Raw genomic sequence first — 22,102 nt, forward strand, 5'->3', positions numbered from 1 at the left:
TATTCCTCTATTCTCTCAGGCTCCATCTCCAGAATCCAACCCTGATTCCCCATTACAACCATGGTAGGTGCAGACATTTGCAAGATGCATCGCTGGTTCATAGACCGTGAGATCCACCCCCATTTATTCAGAGTCACCAAGTCAAACAGCCGCGTGAGCAACCGACTGGTTTTGATCTAATAAGAGCGTTCCGACCGTCACTGATCGGGACTCAGTTGCATGTATTAGCTCTAGAATTACCACAGTTATCAAAATAACTGTCCAGAAGCCAAAGGATTGGTCAGGAGATGTGTCATTATGCAGCACTGCTAAATCATATTTAAATGACTTGAACGCAATGCCTACAAAACATAATTGTGCCATTTTTGAAGAAGTGTCTTGATGCAGAAAACCATCTTGCATATAACAGAAATCTTTGAGCTCATCAAACAGTAATGATGTACCATTGCTGCCATTATGGCTGCTTCGTATTATGACACAATTTTATATATAATTATTGAATCATGTGTATATTTATTTCAATGTTTGTTCTTACAATGCACATATTAATATGTATGAAATATATGCATATTTTATTAAAGTAGATTGTTATTGTTAGACTTGTTTTTTCTGTGATGCTGTATACCCACTTGTTTGTATGCTGCTTCAATGTTCAGTAGCTTTTTCTTGTACCTCATACTGAGCATTCATGCCAGAAACACATATTTGCATAATCGAAGATATCTGGTCTACTCCTTACTTAGTCCTTTCTGAGAAGTTCTTGAAAGTACATGTGTTTGCAAATTCTGCAGGTTTAGTAATTCCTGGCTAGCAATATCAGTGCAAAGTAAGCTTGATGACTGGGGTTTGATTCCCAGTAAGGGTAATATTTTCTTCACCTCCACGTCATACTAGCCTGGAGCAAGCACACCCTCATCCAGTCTGTGTCAGGGGCTCTGTCCCTGGGGTGTGAAGCTCACCACCTGCATCTTGTGCTGAAGTTAAGAATGCATGGAGCTCTGCCTTGATTCCCCATAGGCTTTCATGTTAAGGTACGTAATTAAGCAAAAGGGACGAATTTAATTTTATCTTCACTATGAATAGTGTTTTATGAAGAAATGACTAAGAATAGTTTTTAGGTGTCTTTTAAAATTTATGTTAAGGAAGGGCAGTACTGACACTAAGTTTGAGAAAAGGGTTTGCTTATGTTTTATTTCTTCTTTTATGATGAGAAGCGCCAAGTATTGGGGTGATCAGATAGAGGAGGGTCAGGGTGTGGCACACACAAGAGTGATTAGAAATGCATACAAATCTTCAGAAAAGGCATAGGCTTAGTTGGGAGGATAATTTTCAATTGGTTATTGAAGGAACAGCATGTGAGAAAGTGGACTGCATTTGTCTGTCATTTTTGGTCTTCTGGGTTATAAAGCCATGTGAACTCACAAATAGAAACCAATGTTTTGTAGGAATATACTGCTTCCATCTTCAGGGCTGAAGATATTAAAAATGGAGTCAGTATATTCCTCAAGTAATTTGTTGACTATCTAAACAGCTACTAGTATCTCAAGAAGGACCCTGTTCTACGAAATTAGTGACATAATTCAGTGGGATTGATTTCACTGTCTGTAAAAATGGTTTAAGCAAATTATATCTCTCTGGCTTATGTCCATGGCTTCATTAGTAGTGTAGTTTATAACTGTTTCCCATACATAGTCAACTAAACGTGAATGGAAAATTATTGTTTCAACAACACTGAATTTCTTTGTTTAGAATACTATGTGCCTGCTAGAAATCAATTTTTCTGGACCCTAAATCTCTGATCAGCATACTCTTGCCTACCCCATGTTATTACTTTTGCAAGATGCATATCATTACAAGGATTTTATAATACCTGTAATTAATATAGAGGCAAACATTGTGCCAAGACATTTAGTAACAGAACATGTGAAAACATACTTATAAAGTTCAATTTCTGGTATCTGAATTTCATGCTCTGTCACATGTATTAATATCAATCCATCACAGTCTTCTGGCTTCCAGTGCTGAAATATTTACTGTGACAATAGTGAAGCATACTAGAAAACACACTGTTCAAAGATACAGATAAATGTTAGTTTTCATTGCGTTTCATACATCTGAAGAATATGATTTTCCCTTATATAATTCAAGAGTTAACAGGAAGCATTTACTGTTTTGCAAAAGACTGTGTATTGAAATACTATTTCTTGACTGTGCACTGTTTAGGGACAGTTTATAAATATTTTCAAATTCTTAGTTAAATACTTCCTCTTGCACTCGGCCTCAAAATTTGTTCATATAACAATGCCACAAATCAAACAGTTGGATATTGAAGATGACTATCCTACGAGATGCTGTACCATGTAGTCTTGGTAGATACTGACCAACATATCAGAGGAGTTTGCTATCTCCATCATAAGTGCATCTGATAATGGTCTTGAAAATTTAAACAATCATGTTATAAAAGGTTTGTTCTTAAATCTATATAGAAATATAACCTCTCACTTTTGAGATCATCTAAGTTACTCATACCAGATTTTATCAAACCTTTTCCAAAATAACAGCTAATAATAACATTTTCTTGGAACTGGAACATGCTGTTAATTATACCATAAAAAGTAATAACTCCCCATCTCTAGACATACTGTTTATTATTCTTGTATTCCTGGGTTTAAGTCCCACCTACTTACAAATACTTTGATATTTTTGGTGTATGAACTGTGATTTATTATTTTAACAGACAGCAGAAGCTCTGATGTTCATGAAAAGTTTAAAAAGTATGATTGAATACTAAATTCATCCATTTGACTGTTTATCCATTCAGTTTGCTTTCCGTCCATCTGTATACAAAGCTTTTCTTCTAAATAACAAGACAATAACTAAAAGATTACTTGAATTTTAACCCACCAGCTTCACATGGTGAAAATTCAGGTACAATAAAACAGCAACATGATGGTCCTCCTGAAGGACAGGCAGCGAGTAGGGACAAAAATTAGACAGCAAATGCCTACGAAGTTTCTGAGTTATTGTGGTTGGTTTGGCTCAATAATCTCTACTTTTTCTGAAAATATAAAAAATAAGGTTCTGTAATGTTGGGAATTTCTTGAGTGGCTTAGTGACTGTTATATAAATAACGCACGGTTAATCATTCTCCTGATGGAACCAAAGCTCATCTAAATAATACATAATAGTTCAGTCCATATCGAATGAAAACATATTGCACCATTTCAACGATCAAATGCTTAAAGCTGTTTAAGGAAATAATCGGTGTTTATGTTGAGAATCACACAAGACTCAAACTGCAGTTGGTAATGCTAAATCAGTTGGCACATATAGTTACCATTTGCCTTTAAAGAGTTAATATCATGCATGAACACAGACATATTTTGTACTCATTGAAATGTGTGAGTATGAATTTTCGTTAGTAATAACAATAGTTTTGGACTTCATTTGCAGAGAAAATGCTCGACCATTTTTGTGACAGAATTTCTTCGAATATCTGATTACCTGTAAGATTCCGTAACATGGAGGTGAGTAGTTGTAGTAGATGTGCAAATACAATGTGTTGCTGCCCTGCAGCATAACTTAGGATCCTATTTTTTATTGGAATATTTTTCGTGCGTTTGTTACTGAAAGTCTGAATGACAGCACGTCACTTTTCTTACCTGCATACTGTATCGATGGTGTTGCCAGATAAAATGCCTGTGGTTAAGCTCTAGTTTTGTATTCAGTATGTCTCCGGTCAAACCATGGCCAATATTGCTTACATTGCCTTGACTGAGGGGTTTTGTGGCTTACCCAGTTGGTAATGAATGCAAATCTCTGTACCTGCAAATTTTTGCAATGTCACATTTGCATTAAATATAAAGATGTATAAAAGTGGCATGAAAAGTGAAGCAAAGTCCATATTTTCTGTAATTCAGGGATTACTTAACGCATATTCGTCGTACATGAACACAGTTTGCTTCTGTATGGCGATTGAGAATAATAAACTCTGAAGGATATGATAGGAAGTGGTCATGACCAGTTTCAAGGCTAATTTAGCAGTTTTCTTCAAAGGACTGCAAAGATTATTGATGCATCTCGTGTAGCCACTCCTGCCCAACTCCCATCCTCAAATTCCTGCGGTGCAACCTGTTTAACAAACGATGCACTGGGGTCTGAGTCACAGTGGGATGATTTATCTGCAATGGTGGATATGCCTTTTCGAAGCCTGTCCAGAAGGCTAAAAGGTGGCAGCCCCACCACTGGACTTAACCAGTGTCTGGCTAGAAACCTGTCCCGAGATATACAATTTCTTTCAATCCTCAAATGACTACTAAATGGACAGATCAAACAATGACAGACCATAGCATGAAGAAGGTAAGACAATTGTGGAAGAAAGAGAACTTCCGTAGCTTTGCGACAGGGAATGTAAGAGGTATAGATTATAAAGAACTTGAATTAGACTCCATTTTAAATTAAAGTAATATCAGAAGTGCAGCTATCACAGAAACAAAGACATCATAAAGGACTACTGAATCGCAGAATTATATATTCAGGTGTTGACAGAAACATTTGTGCTCAAGCAAGAGTAACGATATGGTGTCACAAGTCTATAAAAAAATCAAATTCTCTAGTATAAATTCTACAATGAAGAATATTAGAAATCAGAATCAAATTTAATGTAGGAAAATTAACACTACATGCCCTGTATGCCCCTGAAGAAGGGAGAGAAGATGAAAGTGAGAACTTTTATAAACAATTAAAATATATAATTAGTAAAGTACACAAAAATGATTACATAATACTAGCAGGCGACCTGAATGCCAGAATAGGAAACACCCCAATTGTTAATGTAACTGGATAATTTGGAAAACAATTTCTGAATAGGAATAGTCTGGTGAGAGGTGACTACACAACACATGGCCTACACTTAAATTCCTTGGGCAAAAAGGGGCTGACACATCTGATTGCTGGAAGAATATGTGGTGGCCATGTGTCAAGTGTTAGCAACATTCCTATTATTACCCATGTCAGAGCCTCGCCTTTTTTAGCTTAAAATCAAAAGCACAGAGGTGCTTGACATATATTGATTGCAATTTCCATGGTCATAAAGTTCGCAGTAAAAATGTTAACCCAATAAATTAATTAAATATCTTTCATCAAAACATCAGAGGACTAAAAAATAAAAGTGATGAGTTAAAACATTCTTTGGAAATAGACAGCATAAATCCCCATATATTGTGCCTAAGCGAACATCACATGGTTGAACAGGATTTGCTGCACCTCACATTAGATGGTTATTCATTAGGTTCCAGTTTCTGTAGACAAAACCTGCAGAGGGGAGGAGTATGTATTTTTGTTAAGAAAGACCAATGTTTCAACAAAATTGATATTTCACAACACTGTAAAGAACAGGATTTAGAAATTTATGCAATTCAGCTAGAGACAAAAACAGCTAACTTAGTTATATTAAGCCTATACAGAGCTCCATCAGGTAATTGTCAACAATTTCTAAAGGGACTAGATGCTACTCTAAAGTATCTGTATAATCCAAAAACTGAATTTTTAACCTGTGGCGACATGAATGTAGACTATCTAAATGAAAACTGCCGGGAAAAACATTTAAACTCACTACTAGCAACATATAATTTGATGCATACTGTAAATTTTGCAACAAGAATTCAAAATGACTCAAGAACAGCAATTGATAACATTTTTGTGGATAGTATAAGATTTAGCTCAACTTCTACTTCTCCCATAATAAATGGACTATCAGACCATGATGCCCAGTACCTTATGATTAATAATATTGCTGCAGATACCAACTTAATACCTTTGAAGCAGAAGAAAAGAAAAGTAAATAATGAAACCATCATGCAGATTCAGCTTCTTCTGAAGAATGAAACATGGGAATCTGTGTATGAAGTCAATGATACCAACGAAAAGTTTAACTCATTTCTGTGTACTTATATAAATATTTTTGATGCTAGTTTCCCTATTACATATGAAACTATAGGCAAAATAAAGAATGACTGGATTACGCAAGGAATAAAAGTATCTTGCAAGAATAAAAGGAATCTGTTTATCTACAGTAGGAACAGTAAAGACCCAAATGCAAGAGCATTTTATGTTAAGTATTGTAAAATTCTGAACAATGTTATAAAAGAGGCTAAAAAGCAGCATTACAGTAGACTTATAGCAAAATCAGACAATAAAATAAAAACAACATGGAACATAATAAAAAGGGAGACAGGAAAAATATATTTATCAGAACAGATGCCATCTCTTCTAATAAACAATGAAAAAGTAAATGATCCTGGAACAGTGGCTAATGCCTTCAATAAGTTTTTTCTAACAATTACTGAAGGCTTAAATTTAAATCAAACAGGGATAGAAGATGCTGTTTCCATTTTAAAAGCTGCATTTCCTGTAAAATTTTCTGGCCTTAATATCATTCCAACCACTGAAACTGAGGTGAAAAGTGTAATAAATTCCCTCAAATCAAAAAACTCATCAGGTTATGATGAAATAACAAGTAAAATTTTGAAGGCTTGTTCAGCTTTAATTAGTTGTCCATTAACCCACATTTGTAATCACTCATTATACACAGGCATTTTCCCGGACTGCCTTAAAATATCAGTAGTAAGACCACTGTACAAGAAAGGGGACAAAACCAATATGACAAATTACAGACCAATTTCACTTTTAACTACCTTTTCAAAAGTGCTTGAGAAGATTATGTACAATAGATTAAGTCATCATATGCATGCTAACAACATATTAGTCCAGGAACAATTTGGCTTCAGGAAAGGTGTATCCACTGAAGATGCAGCCTTCAAGCTAACAGACAATGTGCTTATATCTATTAACCAAAAAATGCATGTTGGAGGAATTTTCTGTGATTTAGCAAAAGCTTTTGACTGTGTAAATCATGAAATTTTGTTGGATAAATTGCATTTTTATGGCATTCAAGGAATAGCAATGCAATGGTTCAGATCCTATTTAACAGATAGAAAGCAAAAGGTCGAAGTAAAAGCACCTAAAAACAAATGAAATTTTTTCTCAAACTGGGGAACAATAAAATATGGAGTTCCCCAAGGGTCAATTTTAGGGCCCTTGCTTTTTATAATATATGTAAATGACCTTCCTCCAACAAAAAAACAATAAATACTTTAACAGAACCTATAATATTTGCTGCTGACACAAGCGTCATAATTTCAAATAAAATTTTTGATGATTTCTGTTCAACATCAAACATAGTTCTGTCTCATATGACTAAATGGTTTACTGCTAACAAGCTGGCCCTAAATCTAGATAAAACGAATATAATAAAATTTATAACAAATAACTCACCACAATGTGCTTTAAGTATTGGTTATAATGGGAAGTATATACAAGAGTCAATAAACACAAAATTCTTGGGTTTGCAAATTGATAATCACCTAAATTGGACTAATCATATTGATAAACTGATACCTAAGTTAAGTGGCGCATGTTACGCAATTAGATCTCTGTTGCATGCCAGCAACACTGACACACTCAGATCAGTATATTTTGCCTATTTTCACTCTTTAATGAAATATGGAATAATTTTTTGGGGAAATTCATCAAACATCAAAAAGATATTCACTTTACAAAAGAAAATTGTTAGATTACTGGCTGGTGTAAAACCTAGGAATTCATGTAGAAGTCTATTTAAGAGATTAGAAATCTTACCTCTTCCATGTGAATACATATTTTCATTAATGAACTTTATTGTAAATAACCAAGAACTCTTTCAAACTAATTCTGCTATATACCATGTCAACACAAGGAATAAAAATCAGCTTCATAGACCAATTGCCAACCTCTCATGTTTTCAGAAGAGTGCATATTATGCAGGGATCAAAATTTTCAACAGTCTACCATCAAATGTCTCAAGTCTTGTAAATAAAAAGGCACAATTTAAACCAGCATTGAAAAGATACTTAATTACACACTCCTTTTACTCTGTCGATGAATTCCTAATGTCTACAAGTAAGTCGTAATTTATACTTTGTTTGTATTTTTGTGACATTTATATGACTTGTATTTGTATAACATGTATTGTATTATTATGACTTATTCTAAATCCTATTGTCATCTGACTAACTTATGGATCCATGAAATGTATTAAAGATGTATGTATGTATGTAGTCAGAAAACAGTAGATTTTTCTTAATATAACAATAGAATTATGAATTCCTTTTACAAACAAAGAAATTAGTAAGTACACTTGGTCTGCAATAAATTCACAATCCATTATACAGATAGCCCTCGAATTGCGCCGGTTCAATTTGTGACAATATTCAGAATAACACCGATTTTTAAACCAGCAAGTCAAAAAGTGAAAAAAATATAATAACTATTATTTATAACATTTTACAATGTATCTCGTACTGATTTGTATACTAAATCGTAATTCTTACATCGCTGATTTTGAATAAAAATTATAAATAGTCATCTCTGCAATTACGTATGTTTCGTTAACGTGAATTTGCTCCAATGAAATCGATGAATCGGTAAAAGATGTTTGTGAAATGCAAACTTTTGCATATGCAAGTTTGCTCTTATGCAATTTCATTCTGATGCTTTAAACTTTCAAAGGACTAATTTAATCTCTGCGAATGTACTGGGTTTATTTTTACTACGCGATTTTCTGTACGTCAGCATCTTACATGAATGCAACTATCGCATAACAGCAGAGATGACTGTACACATCAATCACATGAAAGAATCGCAGTCAATCGCGGGGACCAACGAATTGCCGATTGTAAGTAAATAAAATATATTTTTTAAATTCCCTTTATTTTATTTACATTATTTCAGAGCTTTAAATGTAATGCCATTATATTACTCGTCAATGTTTGGGTGCTGGGAACGCATGTCATTGACTTCCCATTAATTTACATTATAAAAGAGTTTCAATTTACGCCGGTTTGTCCAGGAACGCATCCCCGGCGTAAATCGAGGGCTACCTGTAATTACTTCATAACAAATGTAAAAGGAGCAAAACTATTTCTCAATGTTAGAACATACAGAGGACACTAAATCGGCTCTGATCATTCTTTAGTCAAGGCAAAGCTTAGATTCCCACCTAAACGATATTTGATCAGAAAAATAACAAAAATGAAAAAAAGAGAATTCTTTTATAAAGTGAAATTATTAAATGATCACAGCATAAAATGGTTGTATCAGAAAACAATCAACACACAAATTAAAAATATTCTTATAAGCAATGCTGCTTATGAAAGTTTAGGCAAATATAGAAAATGCACTCTTAAAAAAAGACTACATAAATGGGATGAAGAAATCAAATAATAATAATGAAAAAATTGGCATATAATGGATGGTTAAATACACAAAAATCAGAAGACTGCATAGAATATAAAAAATTAAAAGTTACTACAAGAAAAGTAGTTCAACAAAGACATAGCATTGCGATACATTTATTTCATACCTTGAAACAGATTTAATAGAGTAAGAACATGTGCTTTCAAAATTCTGAATTACATGAAAAAAGACATAAAAGAATCTGTTAATATAACATGCTGCTCTAAAGAATGATTCTTAAATTACTACAGGGAACTATGGCATCATAGGACTTATGATGAAACAATACCGACTTCAGAAAATAATTTTACACAAGCAAAATTAGAAACTTTAATGGAGAAAATAAAAATGGTAAATCCCCAGGGGAAGATGGAATAAACTCTGAGCTCTACAAATATGCTGGAAATAAATTTCACAACCGACTTCTGAATTTCTTCAACAATATACATATATCAAAATAAATCCTGACAGAATGGAGAAGAAGTATTTTGATTCCAATCTATGAAAAGGGTGACAAAACAAATCCACAGAACCACAGAGTCTTTTAAATACCTGCTGGAACAACAGAGTCTTTTAAATATCTGCTGCAAAATAACTAACAAGTTGGAAATTTTTGCAATCTCTTGAATATCAGAATTGTTTTAGGAGAGGTAGCACATGTATTAATGGTACATTTACTTTGGAACTGCTAATAGAATACACATAGGAAAGTAATTTAGAAACATGTATGGCCTTTTTAGATGTCGAAATAAACCTCTGATATCGTAAACAGAACCTCATTGTTCAAAATACTTCAAGAGAAAAACATCCGAAATCTATTACTAAAAAACATAATTGAAATCTACAAAAACATTGAAATAAAGGTAAACCTAAATACTAAAATCACAGACATGGAACAAATAAATAGCGGAGTCAGACAGGGATGGTCTCTGTCCCTTATGCTATTTAATCTTTATCTGAATGAAATAATTATTCACTGGAATAAAATATACAAGGAAAAAATCAGAATTAAAAATAACACAAAGTTAAAACACTACTGTATGTCGATGATCAAATAATAGAGTCCAATTCAGAAGACAATCTGCAAAGAGGAGTACGAAGTCACACTGAAGGTGATACACGTCTCTTTGAAACCACTGATGTAAGCGGTGGGAACTGTCATAACATTTACTGCTATGTCAATGGTCTTTATATGTACAGCAGAAAAATTCAGACACTACACATCATTTATAACCTCTCTTGTGTTACATGAGGTCAATGACTGTATAAGGAAGACTGCTCCCAAAGTCAGGAGTTAGTAATAGAAAAGAGAAATAAGTAAAAGTGCACTTCTCATATTTATGGTTAATAATTCAAATTCAACAAGCTTTATAAAGCACAATAATTATTATGAATACAAACAGTAACTGAGTAACTGATTGACTATTTTCCATATGTTACTACACACTATGAACTCTGAACCTGTCAGTTCTGCAAATCTCACATTTCTCACAACTGAATAATAATAAGCTTTCTTGCTTCATAAAACAGAAATTCATAATCATAAACACAACAATATCAGTTATAAAAGGGATTGTAAGTAATCCAATGTGCTTTGGTCTGTTGCTGGGCTTTCTGATGGGATGTGAACAAGGATTTAAAAACATCAGTGGCTTTTGGATCACTGGCCACACTATATGACCTTCGTGTCTTCTTGAATAATGGATCTTCAATGTCATGCCCCATCTGTCTCTTAGTCGGTAAAGCATTTTTGATACCTGTAAAAAAAATACATTCAATTTCTCACCAAATTAAAATGTGAAACACCATGTGTTCAACATTTAAAAAGCAAATAAGTTTAGAAAAATTATTCAATACACATTCCTACAGCAACATAAGCTAACTCTTCAACCAATCTGAAACAAGTATTTTTCCTTCTAAACAGCCTGTCACTGCCGATTTATAACATACAAGTGATACACAGTGTGTGTACTCTTATACAGTTTACCAATGTTTTAGAGGAATGTAACCACCTATAAGAATGCATGGTGTTACAATCCAATAGACGTGAATTCACAATGATTAATTACATTATTGGCACTTCCCAAAATCATCCAATTTACTATCAAGTATACTTTAAACTAACATCTACATAAAACTAGACACCATCAACATACCATTCAGCTTATCGTCATGTTTCAGCAACAACTTTGGACGTGATTTCCCATTTTGTAATTTTGATTTCTGTCTTTCTTCCTCTCCACTAACAAATGAACTGGTTTCTTCTTTACCATCATGGACTCTGGTTGACTGATCTGATAACTTCTTTGTAATGTCCTGCCTATTACTTGATGTTTCTGTTGATGTAACTGTTGCATTAGCATGTCCTTTGTATTCTGCATGATTATGAGCTTTCTTTCCAGCTTTAACGCGAGCCTGGCGAGTCTCCAGCCTTGTCCTCATCAGATCCAAATCTTCAGGTGTTGGGTTAAGAATCACTATATCTTCCTCTGAGAAAGGTTGCTGGCACTGAATTACAATGTAAAATTAGAAGAAAATTAGCTTCCTGTGATATCAAAAAATATTTCAATTCAGTATGTAAAACTAAGTCTTAACACACCCCAAAATCAATAATTACAACTGCAGCCAAGAAAACAAAACTTTAACAAGTAGAAGCAAAATATAAAGTTCTTCCTTTGTTTCGAAGATATATGGAAATGAAGTAAGTACTAGACGAAGTTCAGTAAACAGCTTCACACTCTGGTCAGTTAATTTCCTGGGGAAAGAGTTCCTAGTACCCACTAGATAAAAGACTGAAGCTATCTGGCCAAGAACCATTCCTTAGCACGTGCTCTTCTATAGTTTGAACCAGTGAAGTCTTACTCTACAACATATTTACAGAAGAAATAAACAGATTTCTAGGAGAGGGATATTAAAAAAGTTAAGCAAATGTAACAAGTCAATCAACAAAGTATGCATATGAACACAACATACATACATACATACATCTTTATTACATTCCATGGATCCATAAGTTAGTCAGATGAAAATAGGATGTAGAACAAGTCATAATAATACAATACACGTTATACAAATACAGGTCATACTATTATATAAATGTCACAAAATACAAACAAAGGGTTCACATAAAGTAGAGATAAGATACAAATAAATCCACCCATCATACACAATAGATAAATTATGACTTACTTGTAAACATTAGAAATTCATCGACAGATTAAAAGGAGTGTGTAATTAAGTATCTTTTTAATGCTAGTTTAAATTGTAACTTTTTATTTACAAGACTTGTGAGATTTGATGGTAGACTGTTGAAAATTTTGATCCCTGCATAATATGCACTCTTCTGAAAACATGAGCGGTTGGCAATTGGTATATGAATCTGATTATTCAATTCAATTCAATTCAATTAATTTATTTACGTGTTTGCCAACAGCAAGAAGCCAATAACAGGCAAACACTGATAATATATACAATAATAGTGAAATAAAAATTAAAAATCTTACACAAACGGATTAACTAAACTTATAAATATACAGTATTAAATATAACTGCCAAGTACAGGCAAACCCAAAATAGAAACAATATTAACACAGAGCAAAAAATGAAGGAATATAAATAAAAACAAAATAATCCACGTAGGGAACACTAATATAATTGTAAAACTTTAAAAAAATATAAAAAGACAGATAACCAAGCTAGATCATTTCCCTTGTTGAGAACGTTCGCTCAAGGGAGACAATGTTTGTGCTAAATACGTCCAAAGATTTACATACTTCATTTGCAGCGATGACGCACCTGGCTGAAGGACTATGCCTTAGTGCCCTGCTCACACTAAAAGTAGAAAATTCTCTTATTTGCCTCGCCGGCACACGTAAACCAACAGCGTCCATAATGGAATGGCAATTTATTTTGCCCTTAAATACATTAATAAGAAATAACGCATCGAGATGTCGTCGTCTGGAATAAAGTGTTCTAAAATTTAAAGTAGATAGGATCAGTTCATATTTTCGGGGGATATTAAACTGGAAAAATCGGTAATTGCATAAACTGGCAAATTTTCTTTGAATATTTTCTAATTTATTAGAATCTGTCTGTGTAAGATTATTCCAAACGACCGAGGCATACTCAAGCTTTGACCTAATTAAAGCATTATATAAAACAACATGGCTGTCTAAAGAGGAAAAATTATAAGTAATAAAACGAATAAGCCCTAAGGTCCTTAGTGCCTGGGAATGAACACAATTTACATGACAGTGAAAATACAGTTTACTGTCTAACAAAACACCAAGATCTTTTATACAATTTGTACGCAAGATTAAAAAGTCACTAACAATGTAATTAAAATGGATACTGTTGGTTTTACGTGTGAACGATATAATTTTGGTTTTCTCTATGTTAAGTTCCATATTGTTATCATTACACCACTCATGTACGGAATTGATATCTGCTTGAAGAGCTCTGCAGTCATGCACAGATTTAATATCGTGATATAGTTTCAAGTCATCGGCAAATAAGAGAAATTTAGAATACTTAATTTTGTCGCAAAGGTCGTTAATAAAAATATTAAATAAGAGAGGTCCCAAGGTAGAGCCTTGTGGAACTCCAGATAACACCGCGTAGAAAGAAGAAGACTGTCCTAAAATGCGAACAAAGGCAGATCTGGATGATAAATAACTTTGGAACCACTTGACATAAGGAGAAGATAGTCCAAATTTATTTAGCTTTTTCAAAAGAATAGAATGCGGGACTGAATCAAAGGCCTGCCTAAGATCAAAATACACAGAGTCGATCTGTCCCTGTGAACAAACAGACGGCTGAACATCATTAAGGTAGGTAACTAAATTAGTTACCGTAGATTTTGATTTACAAAAACCATGCTGACTGGGGTGTAATTTGAATTTGAAATAAAAGGAAAGGTGATCATGAACAATGCTTTCAAAAATTTTGGAGAGGTTATTAAGGATCGAAATAGGCCTATAGTTAGATACTAAGGCGCTGTTGCCTTTCTTAAAAATCGGCACAACAGCCGCTCGCTTCCATAACAAAGGAAAGTTCCCACTAGATAAACTAAGGTTGAAAATATAGCGTAAAAGAGGAGTTAAAATCTCAGAACAACCTTTTATGACGAAAGTCGGGATTTCATCGGGTCCGACGCATTTCGTCGAACGGAGACGACTAATTGCCCGCGTAACATCATCAACAGAGATACGAGGAATATTCAAAACATCAGAATAGGCGAAGTCAGAACTAGTCGTAACATTAACGCAAGAAGGGGAGTTAAAAACAGAACGAAAGCGGTCAGCAAAAGCCTCAGCGATTGCCTGGGGTTCCGTGATAAAACTGTCTCCAACTTTAATTTGTGTAATCGACTGGTCTTTCTTTTTGAAATTAGAAATATATTTCCAAAAGTGCTTTGGTTGGGTTTTCAAATTTTCTTCAATAGTTTTTAACCAAACCAATCTATCTGATTTAATAGTCAATTTAACTAGTTTACGATAGTGGGAAAAAACGCTATAATGATAATCAGATTTAGATTTTTTGAATTTCTTAAAAGATGCATTCTTCTTTCTAATGTAATAGACAAGAGTTTTGGAAAACCAATGAGGAAATGCAGAATTTCTGGGTTTTACAAGGGGAATAGCTAGGTTGATGGCCTTCGACACAGTAGCCGTGAGATTATTAACTGCAGCATCAACCGAGCTTTCATTAAGAACGCAAGACCAGTCAGAGTTTTCTAGGGTATGGTAAAGTAATAAGTAGTCTCCTTTCCCGTAATTGCGTCGAGGAGTAAGCGAGGTATGTTGATAGTCAAGACTTAGTTTAAGATTAAGGACAAGAGGCGGATGATAGTGGTCAGGAGGGACCAGCGAGTGAGGAGAAAGGGAAATGCTGAGATCGCTGAAGTTCGTAAAGACAAGGTCGAGCAGGGCATTGTTAGGAACGCAGTCGTTGCGCTGATTTAGACCAAGAAAGCAGGAGGTGGCGTAAAGAGAATTTCCTTTAATTTTGCTATAGTAATAACAATTAGAGGAAGGGGTGCCGTTTAGCCAGTCAAAATTGGGGACATTAAAATCTCCTAACATGACCACCCGATAGAGATGCGAGTTTAGGTTTACTTCTAAAGTGTTTAGATAATTTTTAATTGCTTTTATATCACAATCCGGCGCAAAGTAATGATTCCCTATAAGTAGACTGTGGTTGTCTCTAACAGGAATTTCAATCCACACACACTCTTCAATCGTTTCTAGATCATACCTTCGTTTAACGCCACGGAAAGACTTTGAAACTGCAGTCAGCACTCCGCCTCCCCGTTTTTTATTGGAGCTTACGTAATCCCTATCGGCACGAAACACGTAATAGGATTCAGGAAAAATATTATAACTTAATATAGAGTCATTAAGCCAGGTTTCCGTAATACAGTAAATTCCGGACGTGCCAGCGAAAACATTGTCAATGAATTTACTGCATTTGGTTCTTAGACCCCTGACATTTTGATAAAATACATCAAAATCACAGTTGTCAAGAACCATACTCAGTGGGAATCCGAGCCGCCCCCAGGCACAGTAGCCACACTGGCCGTAGGCAGAGCATCTGACTCCGTTGACCTGACAGGCGCGCTCGAGGAGTAAACCTGCTCAGAAGTAAGTCTGCCGTAAAAAGGAGCAATAAGGCACCCGTTTGGCCACACACCAGTATTATTAATTAATGGAAACTCGTCCTCGTTCACAGAAACATGAAACGAAGAATAACTGCTAAATTTTGTTTTTAGCCTGGTGCACACCAAGTTCTTAAGGCGTAATTGCTCCTTTAATGATGCCTCAATATCTGAAGTCGTGACCTAAGGACTGAACCTTGAAACGAACAGGGCCTTAGACCTCTCTTTCTTAGAGATTACGGGCAGAGAGGCAGAGTTTCGAACCCCAATTAAGGGCTGTCTACGCTGTTTTGTTGCGTGGACCACCGGGGTACCTGGGTTGGGCTTCCTTTTACGGTGCACCGTAATAAAGCCCTCGGTGTCTACCTGCGCTGGGGTCTCCGTAGTATGTAAACCCGTGAGTGCGACATCCTTGTAGGACTTAACGCCCACGTCAGCAGCACAGGCCGAAGTAGAGTTGTCGGATGACTCAGGAACTTTGCGAGACGGAGCGGTTGAAGATCTCTGGCTTGATGTTTTCCTTTCCGCAACATGTAAAGGAGCACAGGGAGTACTGCTACTCAACTGCTCCTTCAAATATTCGTTGTCCTTGCGCAGCTGCTGCACATCCTCAGAAAGCTTGAGGACCAACTGGACCAAGTTTTCCACAAGATTGTGCGTGCAAGCTCCATTGAGCCTCACCATCTCCAACTTTTCAGCGAGAGATTCGTAGCCCCCAACGTCCGGCAGGATCGGTTCCTTTACAGGAGACACTACCTTCTTTGCAATCTCCGAGGCAGAGGCAGAACGCAAGATCCTAGGCGGTGTGTTTACACCACTAACGCCTCGAAGTGCCTTTACGCACTTTCTGCACTTGTAGGTGGAAACACCATCAGAAAAGAGGAATGAGTATTCCACCTCGCTCATTTTCAAGCAATTAACATGAAAACGGGAAGCACACGGCCCACAACATCTAATATGCTTTTGCTTTCCGTAGAAAGCTTTCTTGCACACCTCGCAAGTATCCTTGCTAGCCGTCATTGCGGCGGAAGGCAGCAGGTAGTAGATTCCTGTACAACTGCACCACGTTGTAAATACACAGCACGGAGCACTAGCAAGACACGTCCGCTCACTACGAAGGCACTTTCACTATTATTCCTTGTGTTGACACTGTGTATAGCAGAATTAGTTTGAAAATGTTCTTGGTTATTTACAATAGAGTTCATTAATGAAAATATGTATTCACATGGAAGAGCTAAGATTTCTAATCTCTTAAACAGACTTCTACATGAATTCCTAGGTTTGACACCACCCATTAATCTAACAATTTTCTTTTGTAAAGTGAATATCTTTTTGATGTTTGATGAATTTCCCTTAAAAATCATTCCATATTTCATTAAAGAGTGAAAATAGGAAAAGTATACTGATCTGAGAGTGTCAGTGTTGTTGACATACAACATAGATCTAATTGCATAACATGCTCTGCTTAACTTAGGTATCAGTTTATTAAAATGATTTGTCCAATTCAGGTGGTTATCAATTTGCAAACCCAGGAACTTTGTATTTACTGACTCTTGTATATACCTTCCATTATGTTTGTTTTATCAAGATTTAGGGCCAGCTTGTTAGCAGTAAACCATTTACTCATATGAGACAGAACTATGTTTGATGTTGCACAGAAATCATCAAAATTTTTATTACAAATTATGACACTTGTATCATCGGCAAATATTATGGATTCTGTTAAAGTATTTATTGTTTTTATTTTTATTGTTGGAGGAAGGTCATTTATGTATATTATAAAAAGCAAGGGCCCTAGAATTGACCCTTGTGGAACTCCATGTTTCATTGTTCCCCAGTTTGAGGAAAAATTCTGATTGTTTTTAGGTGATTTTACTTTAACATTTTGTTTTCTATGTGTCAGATGGGATCTGAACCACTGTGCTGATATTCCTTGAATGCCATAAAAATGTCATTTATCCAACAAAATTTCATAATTTACACAGTCAAAAGCTTTTGCTAAATCACAGATAATTCCTCCAATATGCATTTTTTGGTTAACAGATTTAAGCACATTGTTAGCTTGAGGGCTGCATCTCCAGTGGATACACCTTTCCTGAAGCCAAATTGTCCCGGGACCAATATGTTGTTAGTATGCATATGATGACTTAATCTATTGCACATAACCTTCTCAAATGCTTTAGAAAAAGTAGTTAATAGTGAAATTGGCCTGTAATTTGTCATACTAGTTTTGTCATCTTTCTTGTACAGTGGTCTTACTACTGATATTTTAAGGCGGTCAGGGAAAATGCCTGTATATATAGTGAATGATTACAAATGTGGGTTTATGACTTGAAAAGTAATGGACTAATAATTGTGATCAACTTTTGTGCTAAAGGCATTTACACAAATTTGTGGAACAATCCAAAATGTCCTAGAGATGAGGCCAGATATTAAACCTTTTCAATAACTGATATTTATAAGACAGAAAAGTTAGTATTTACAAATTTAAAATCTGAAAATTATAGCAGAGCAAACACGCCAAAATCGTTACTCTTACTTATCTGGAGAAGTGTACCTAGAGTCCATGTTTTCTCAAACAAATTCGTAGTTACTAACACAGTGAAAAGATTTATAATCATTCTAAGATTAGAACCTACTGAAGAAATTAAAAAAAAGTACATTACCAAAAGTTGAGAAACTCGTTGTTTGGGATTTCATGAATCTTCTAACTAACACCTTTTTCATTACTCACTCGCAAGTATTTCTTGCAGTTCTTTCGGTATATACCTATTAAATTAAAAACTAAAGTAACTAAACGTTTATTAAATGCTAATGTTTATGGCTGTAATAAGCAGCCCACGCAGTCCTTAAAATTTAGTTGCTGTTACTAGCGGCACTGAAACTGATTCGCCGGTCACCCACCGGAAGAACGGGCACAACTCCCGCCCACATCAACGGGGCGCCGGCCGACCACGCAATGCAAGCACGATCACAGCCTCATAAATTGTAGACCCGGTACTTTAAGGTAGCATCTAATCCCCTTAGATATTGTTGAAAATCACCTGAAGGAGCTCTGTACAGGCTTAATATTACTAAGTTAGATGTTTTAGTTTCTAGCTGAATTGTACAAATTTCTAAATCCTGTTCCTTACAGTGTTGTGAAATATCAATTTTGTTGAAACATTGATCCGCCTCCCCTATGTAGGTTTTGTCTGCAGAAACTGGAACCTAATGAGTAACCATCTAATGTGAGGAGCAGCAAATCCTGTTCTACCATGTGATGTTCACTTAGACACAATATATGTGGATTTATGCCATTTCAAAAGAACATTTTAATTCATCGGTTTTGTTTCTTAGTCCCCTGATATTCTGATGAAAGATATTTAAAGAATTTATAGAGTTTACATTTTTACTGTGAACTTTAGGACCAACTTAATGGTCACTCACCTGATCTCATAGCAAATGCACTAACCACTACTCAAGTAAAGCCAGATTCAACCAAGACCCATTTTGCACGAGTTATTATGATGGACAAACAATTATATTATAATACTATATATACTACATATTATAGCTTCCATGGAGTTATTTGATGTTTTGTCCTTCAAGAAAGAAAAATAACATTGGATACTAATAAGACCAGAAAACGTTTTGATTTAATTTACTCAAAAATTGAATACAAGTTTCAGTATCTTATGGTTCATTCTACTCTTACCTTTGTCATGAATTATTATTTATGTTTATTACTTCATTCCCCCAGATATGCCCTGCAGACATTCAACATAAGACTGAATTCCTCTGGGTCTGATGTAGCAGGTAGACCCAGTAACTGGCCAAGATGTCACACATCTGGTACCATGGGGTAAAATGAGACTCCTTTTCATAGGGTTATGCACGAACACTTCAACAGTTATGAAGCAGACAGGATCTACTTATAATTAAACCTGTGTGCTAAGGCAAGTGAAAGAGACAACCATCTCACTCAGGACAAAGAAATGAGAAGTCTAAAGGCTCCAAGGAGACAAAATACTAAATGACAGGCCAGTTACTTGTCTTCAGGAAATAAATTGTTTGTTTAATTATCCCAAAGGAAACAGCTGGATGTTTATTAGGTTGACAAACAAAGCAATGACAGAAAGGAATGAACAATTAAGCAGACCAGAATAATTAAAAACAGGCACTTTAAGTGTAAGAGGAACAGCAACGAAACAAACGTCAGAACATTAGAAGCAAAAACGCAGCAGTCATATGAGACCACAAGAAATGTTAACATGAACATTAACCAAGAATAAAGACATTATATTAACACCTATATCATGTTCTGCTAGAAGTATGTAGCTGCACATGTAGCCATGTTAGGAAATCATGAGAAAAAAACACATTTGTGAAAAGAAAGATAGATAGGCCTGATTGTCTAATAACCAAGTTAAAGTGGGTTATCTAAAGCATTCTTCCTTTTATTTTTGTTTCATTATCTTAATAGCAATTTCAGTAGTTCCTTACCTTGAGGCACAGCTTACTCTTCACTTCTTTGAGAGCTCTTTCTGACATGACACAACCACATCCCCAAAGGAACACAAATCGAAACTTCCCATTCATCTCAATTCCAACCACTGGGCAGATGTATGGTGCTAAATGGCAATCAGCATACACATCACCCTTCTCCGCTGATGGCTTAAATGCTGGATTTGGTGTAAGCTGCAGATCTTTAATATCCTGCAGGGGAAATTTCTCTGTTATTAATTACAAATAAATTTCTTCCCATAATACATAGAATCTACATAAACAATAAACAATACATTAAGAAAAAATATATATGACTAAGTATGGTAATCAGGTACTTAATTAAGTTGAAATAGTGATAAAACTGAGTCATGGGGTCTGAACAGGTTATAATATTTTTGTTGAGTTTAGGAACTCAAAAAAACTTAAAATTCAGAAATGGGTAGCTGTTATCACCATATTGCAAAGATCTTAACACAAATTTTACATGAAGCTTCATGATATATACCATCACTTCAGCAGTGTTAAAGAGGTTCAATTACACTCTCACTGTATTACACACCAGCTATAAATATCATCAGTTGAATTACATGTCCATATGGCTAAAAATGTAGAATAACTATTGACTAAGCCATGTGACATATTTGCTTTATAAATACCAGCTACAGGAAATAATTAACTGACTAATGAACAAAATACTGTATAGTATTTATTTAATGATTCTGTTCACTTCTGATAAGAACTATTACCTCTTTCCAAACACCAAATTCTGGATATAATATTATATCAGAAATTGATATAAGTCCTAACTGAATTTTTTTATATTCTTCTTTGTTTTGAATTATTTAAGAATTCTGAAGTTCCTGTCTGTTACAATATAGCTCAAACCATTTTCCTAAATGTTTAATTCTTTTCTATTAAAAGAGGAATTTTGAACACAATTTTTAACCTAATTAAGTGAAGAAATTTTGCTCATAACTATATTTATGTGCATTAATGGAATGATATTTCATCATAATCCGGCTTATATTACCTATTTTTAGTTCAATGTTTATAATATTTACCTTCAACCTTTTGATGTGCTGTGGGAGCACAGGACTCTTGTTCAGCAGGGCATCAACCACAGCACATTTGTTATAAAATTTGCCCAAGAAGCACGATGCTACTGGTGGTTCAAATGGAAGTTGTGTGAGGCTGCAGGTACTCCAGAACCAAGCGTTTTTCTCGTCTTTCTCCTGCGAATGTAAAGCAAAAATACCAAATAACACAACGTGAAAAAGGAGCAAATCAAGTACAAAAATTTTCTTCATTAAACTTCCATTATCAGCTGGAGGCCCGTGAAGAATTCATTATATTTAGTCGCCATGAAAGCTTCAGATCTTAAATCAAATACACTTACTTGCACTGGCTTCTTTTTTACAGCGACAAGTTCGTTTCTTTTCGGTATGGTACCTCCATCACAACCCATCTTAAATTTTTAAATTAGAACTACACCAGGATAAAAACACCACACGACATTAATGATCAACAATGGCTGTTCTCACGTGACTGAAAAAAAAAATACATATGACAAGAATTCTCGCGACATCTATTTGCAGCTTTAAGAAACATTAACAGTTACTTACTGCT

General features: G+C 34.9%; 1 protein-coding gene across 1 annotated transcript; it reads right to left on the reverse strand.

Moving 5' to 3' along the window:
* Window positions 1-9,433: 9,433 nt before the first annotated feature.
* Window positions 9,434-22,026, reverse strand: LOC110830890 (replication termination factor 2). The gene is made up of 5 exons (XM_022066259.2): window positions 21,873-22,026; window positions 21,538-21,708; window positions 20,474-20,686; window positions 11,490-11,841; window positions 9,434-11,090 (listed from the first exon to the last, which is right to left on the reverse strand). The coding sequence occupies exons 1-5, from the start codon at window positions 21,939-21,941 to the stop codon at window positions 10,891-10,893; spliced, it is 1,005 nt and encodes a 334-aa protein (XP_021921951.2). The 5' UTR covers window positions 21,942-22,026; the 3' UTR covers window positions 9,434-10,890.
* Window positions 22,027-22,102: the final 76 nt, after the last annotated feature.

Source organism: Zootermopsis nevadensis, unplaced genomic scaffold (genome assembly GCF_977971745.1).
Source record: "Zootermopsis nevadensis isolate Lab colony 2312 unplaced genomic scaffold, Znev_1.0 Znev_ptg000030l, whole genome shotgun sequence".
NCBI classification, from domain to species: Eukaryota; Metazoa; Arthropoda; class Insecta; order Blattodea; family Termopsidae; genus Zootermopsis; species Zootermopsis nevadensis.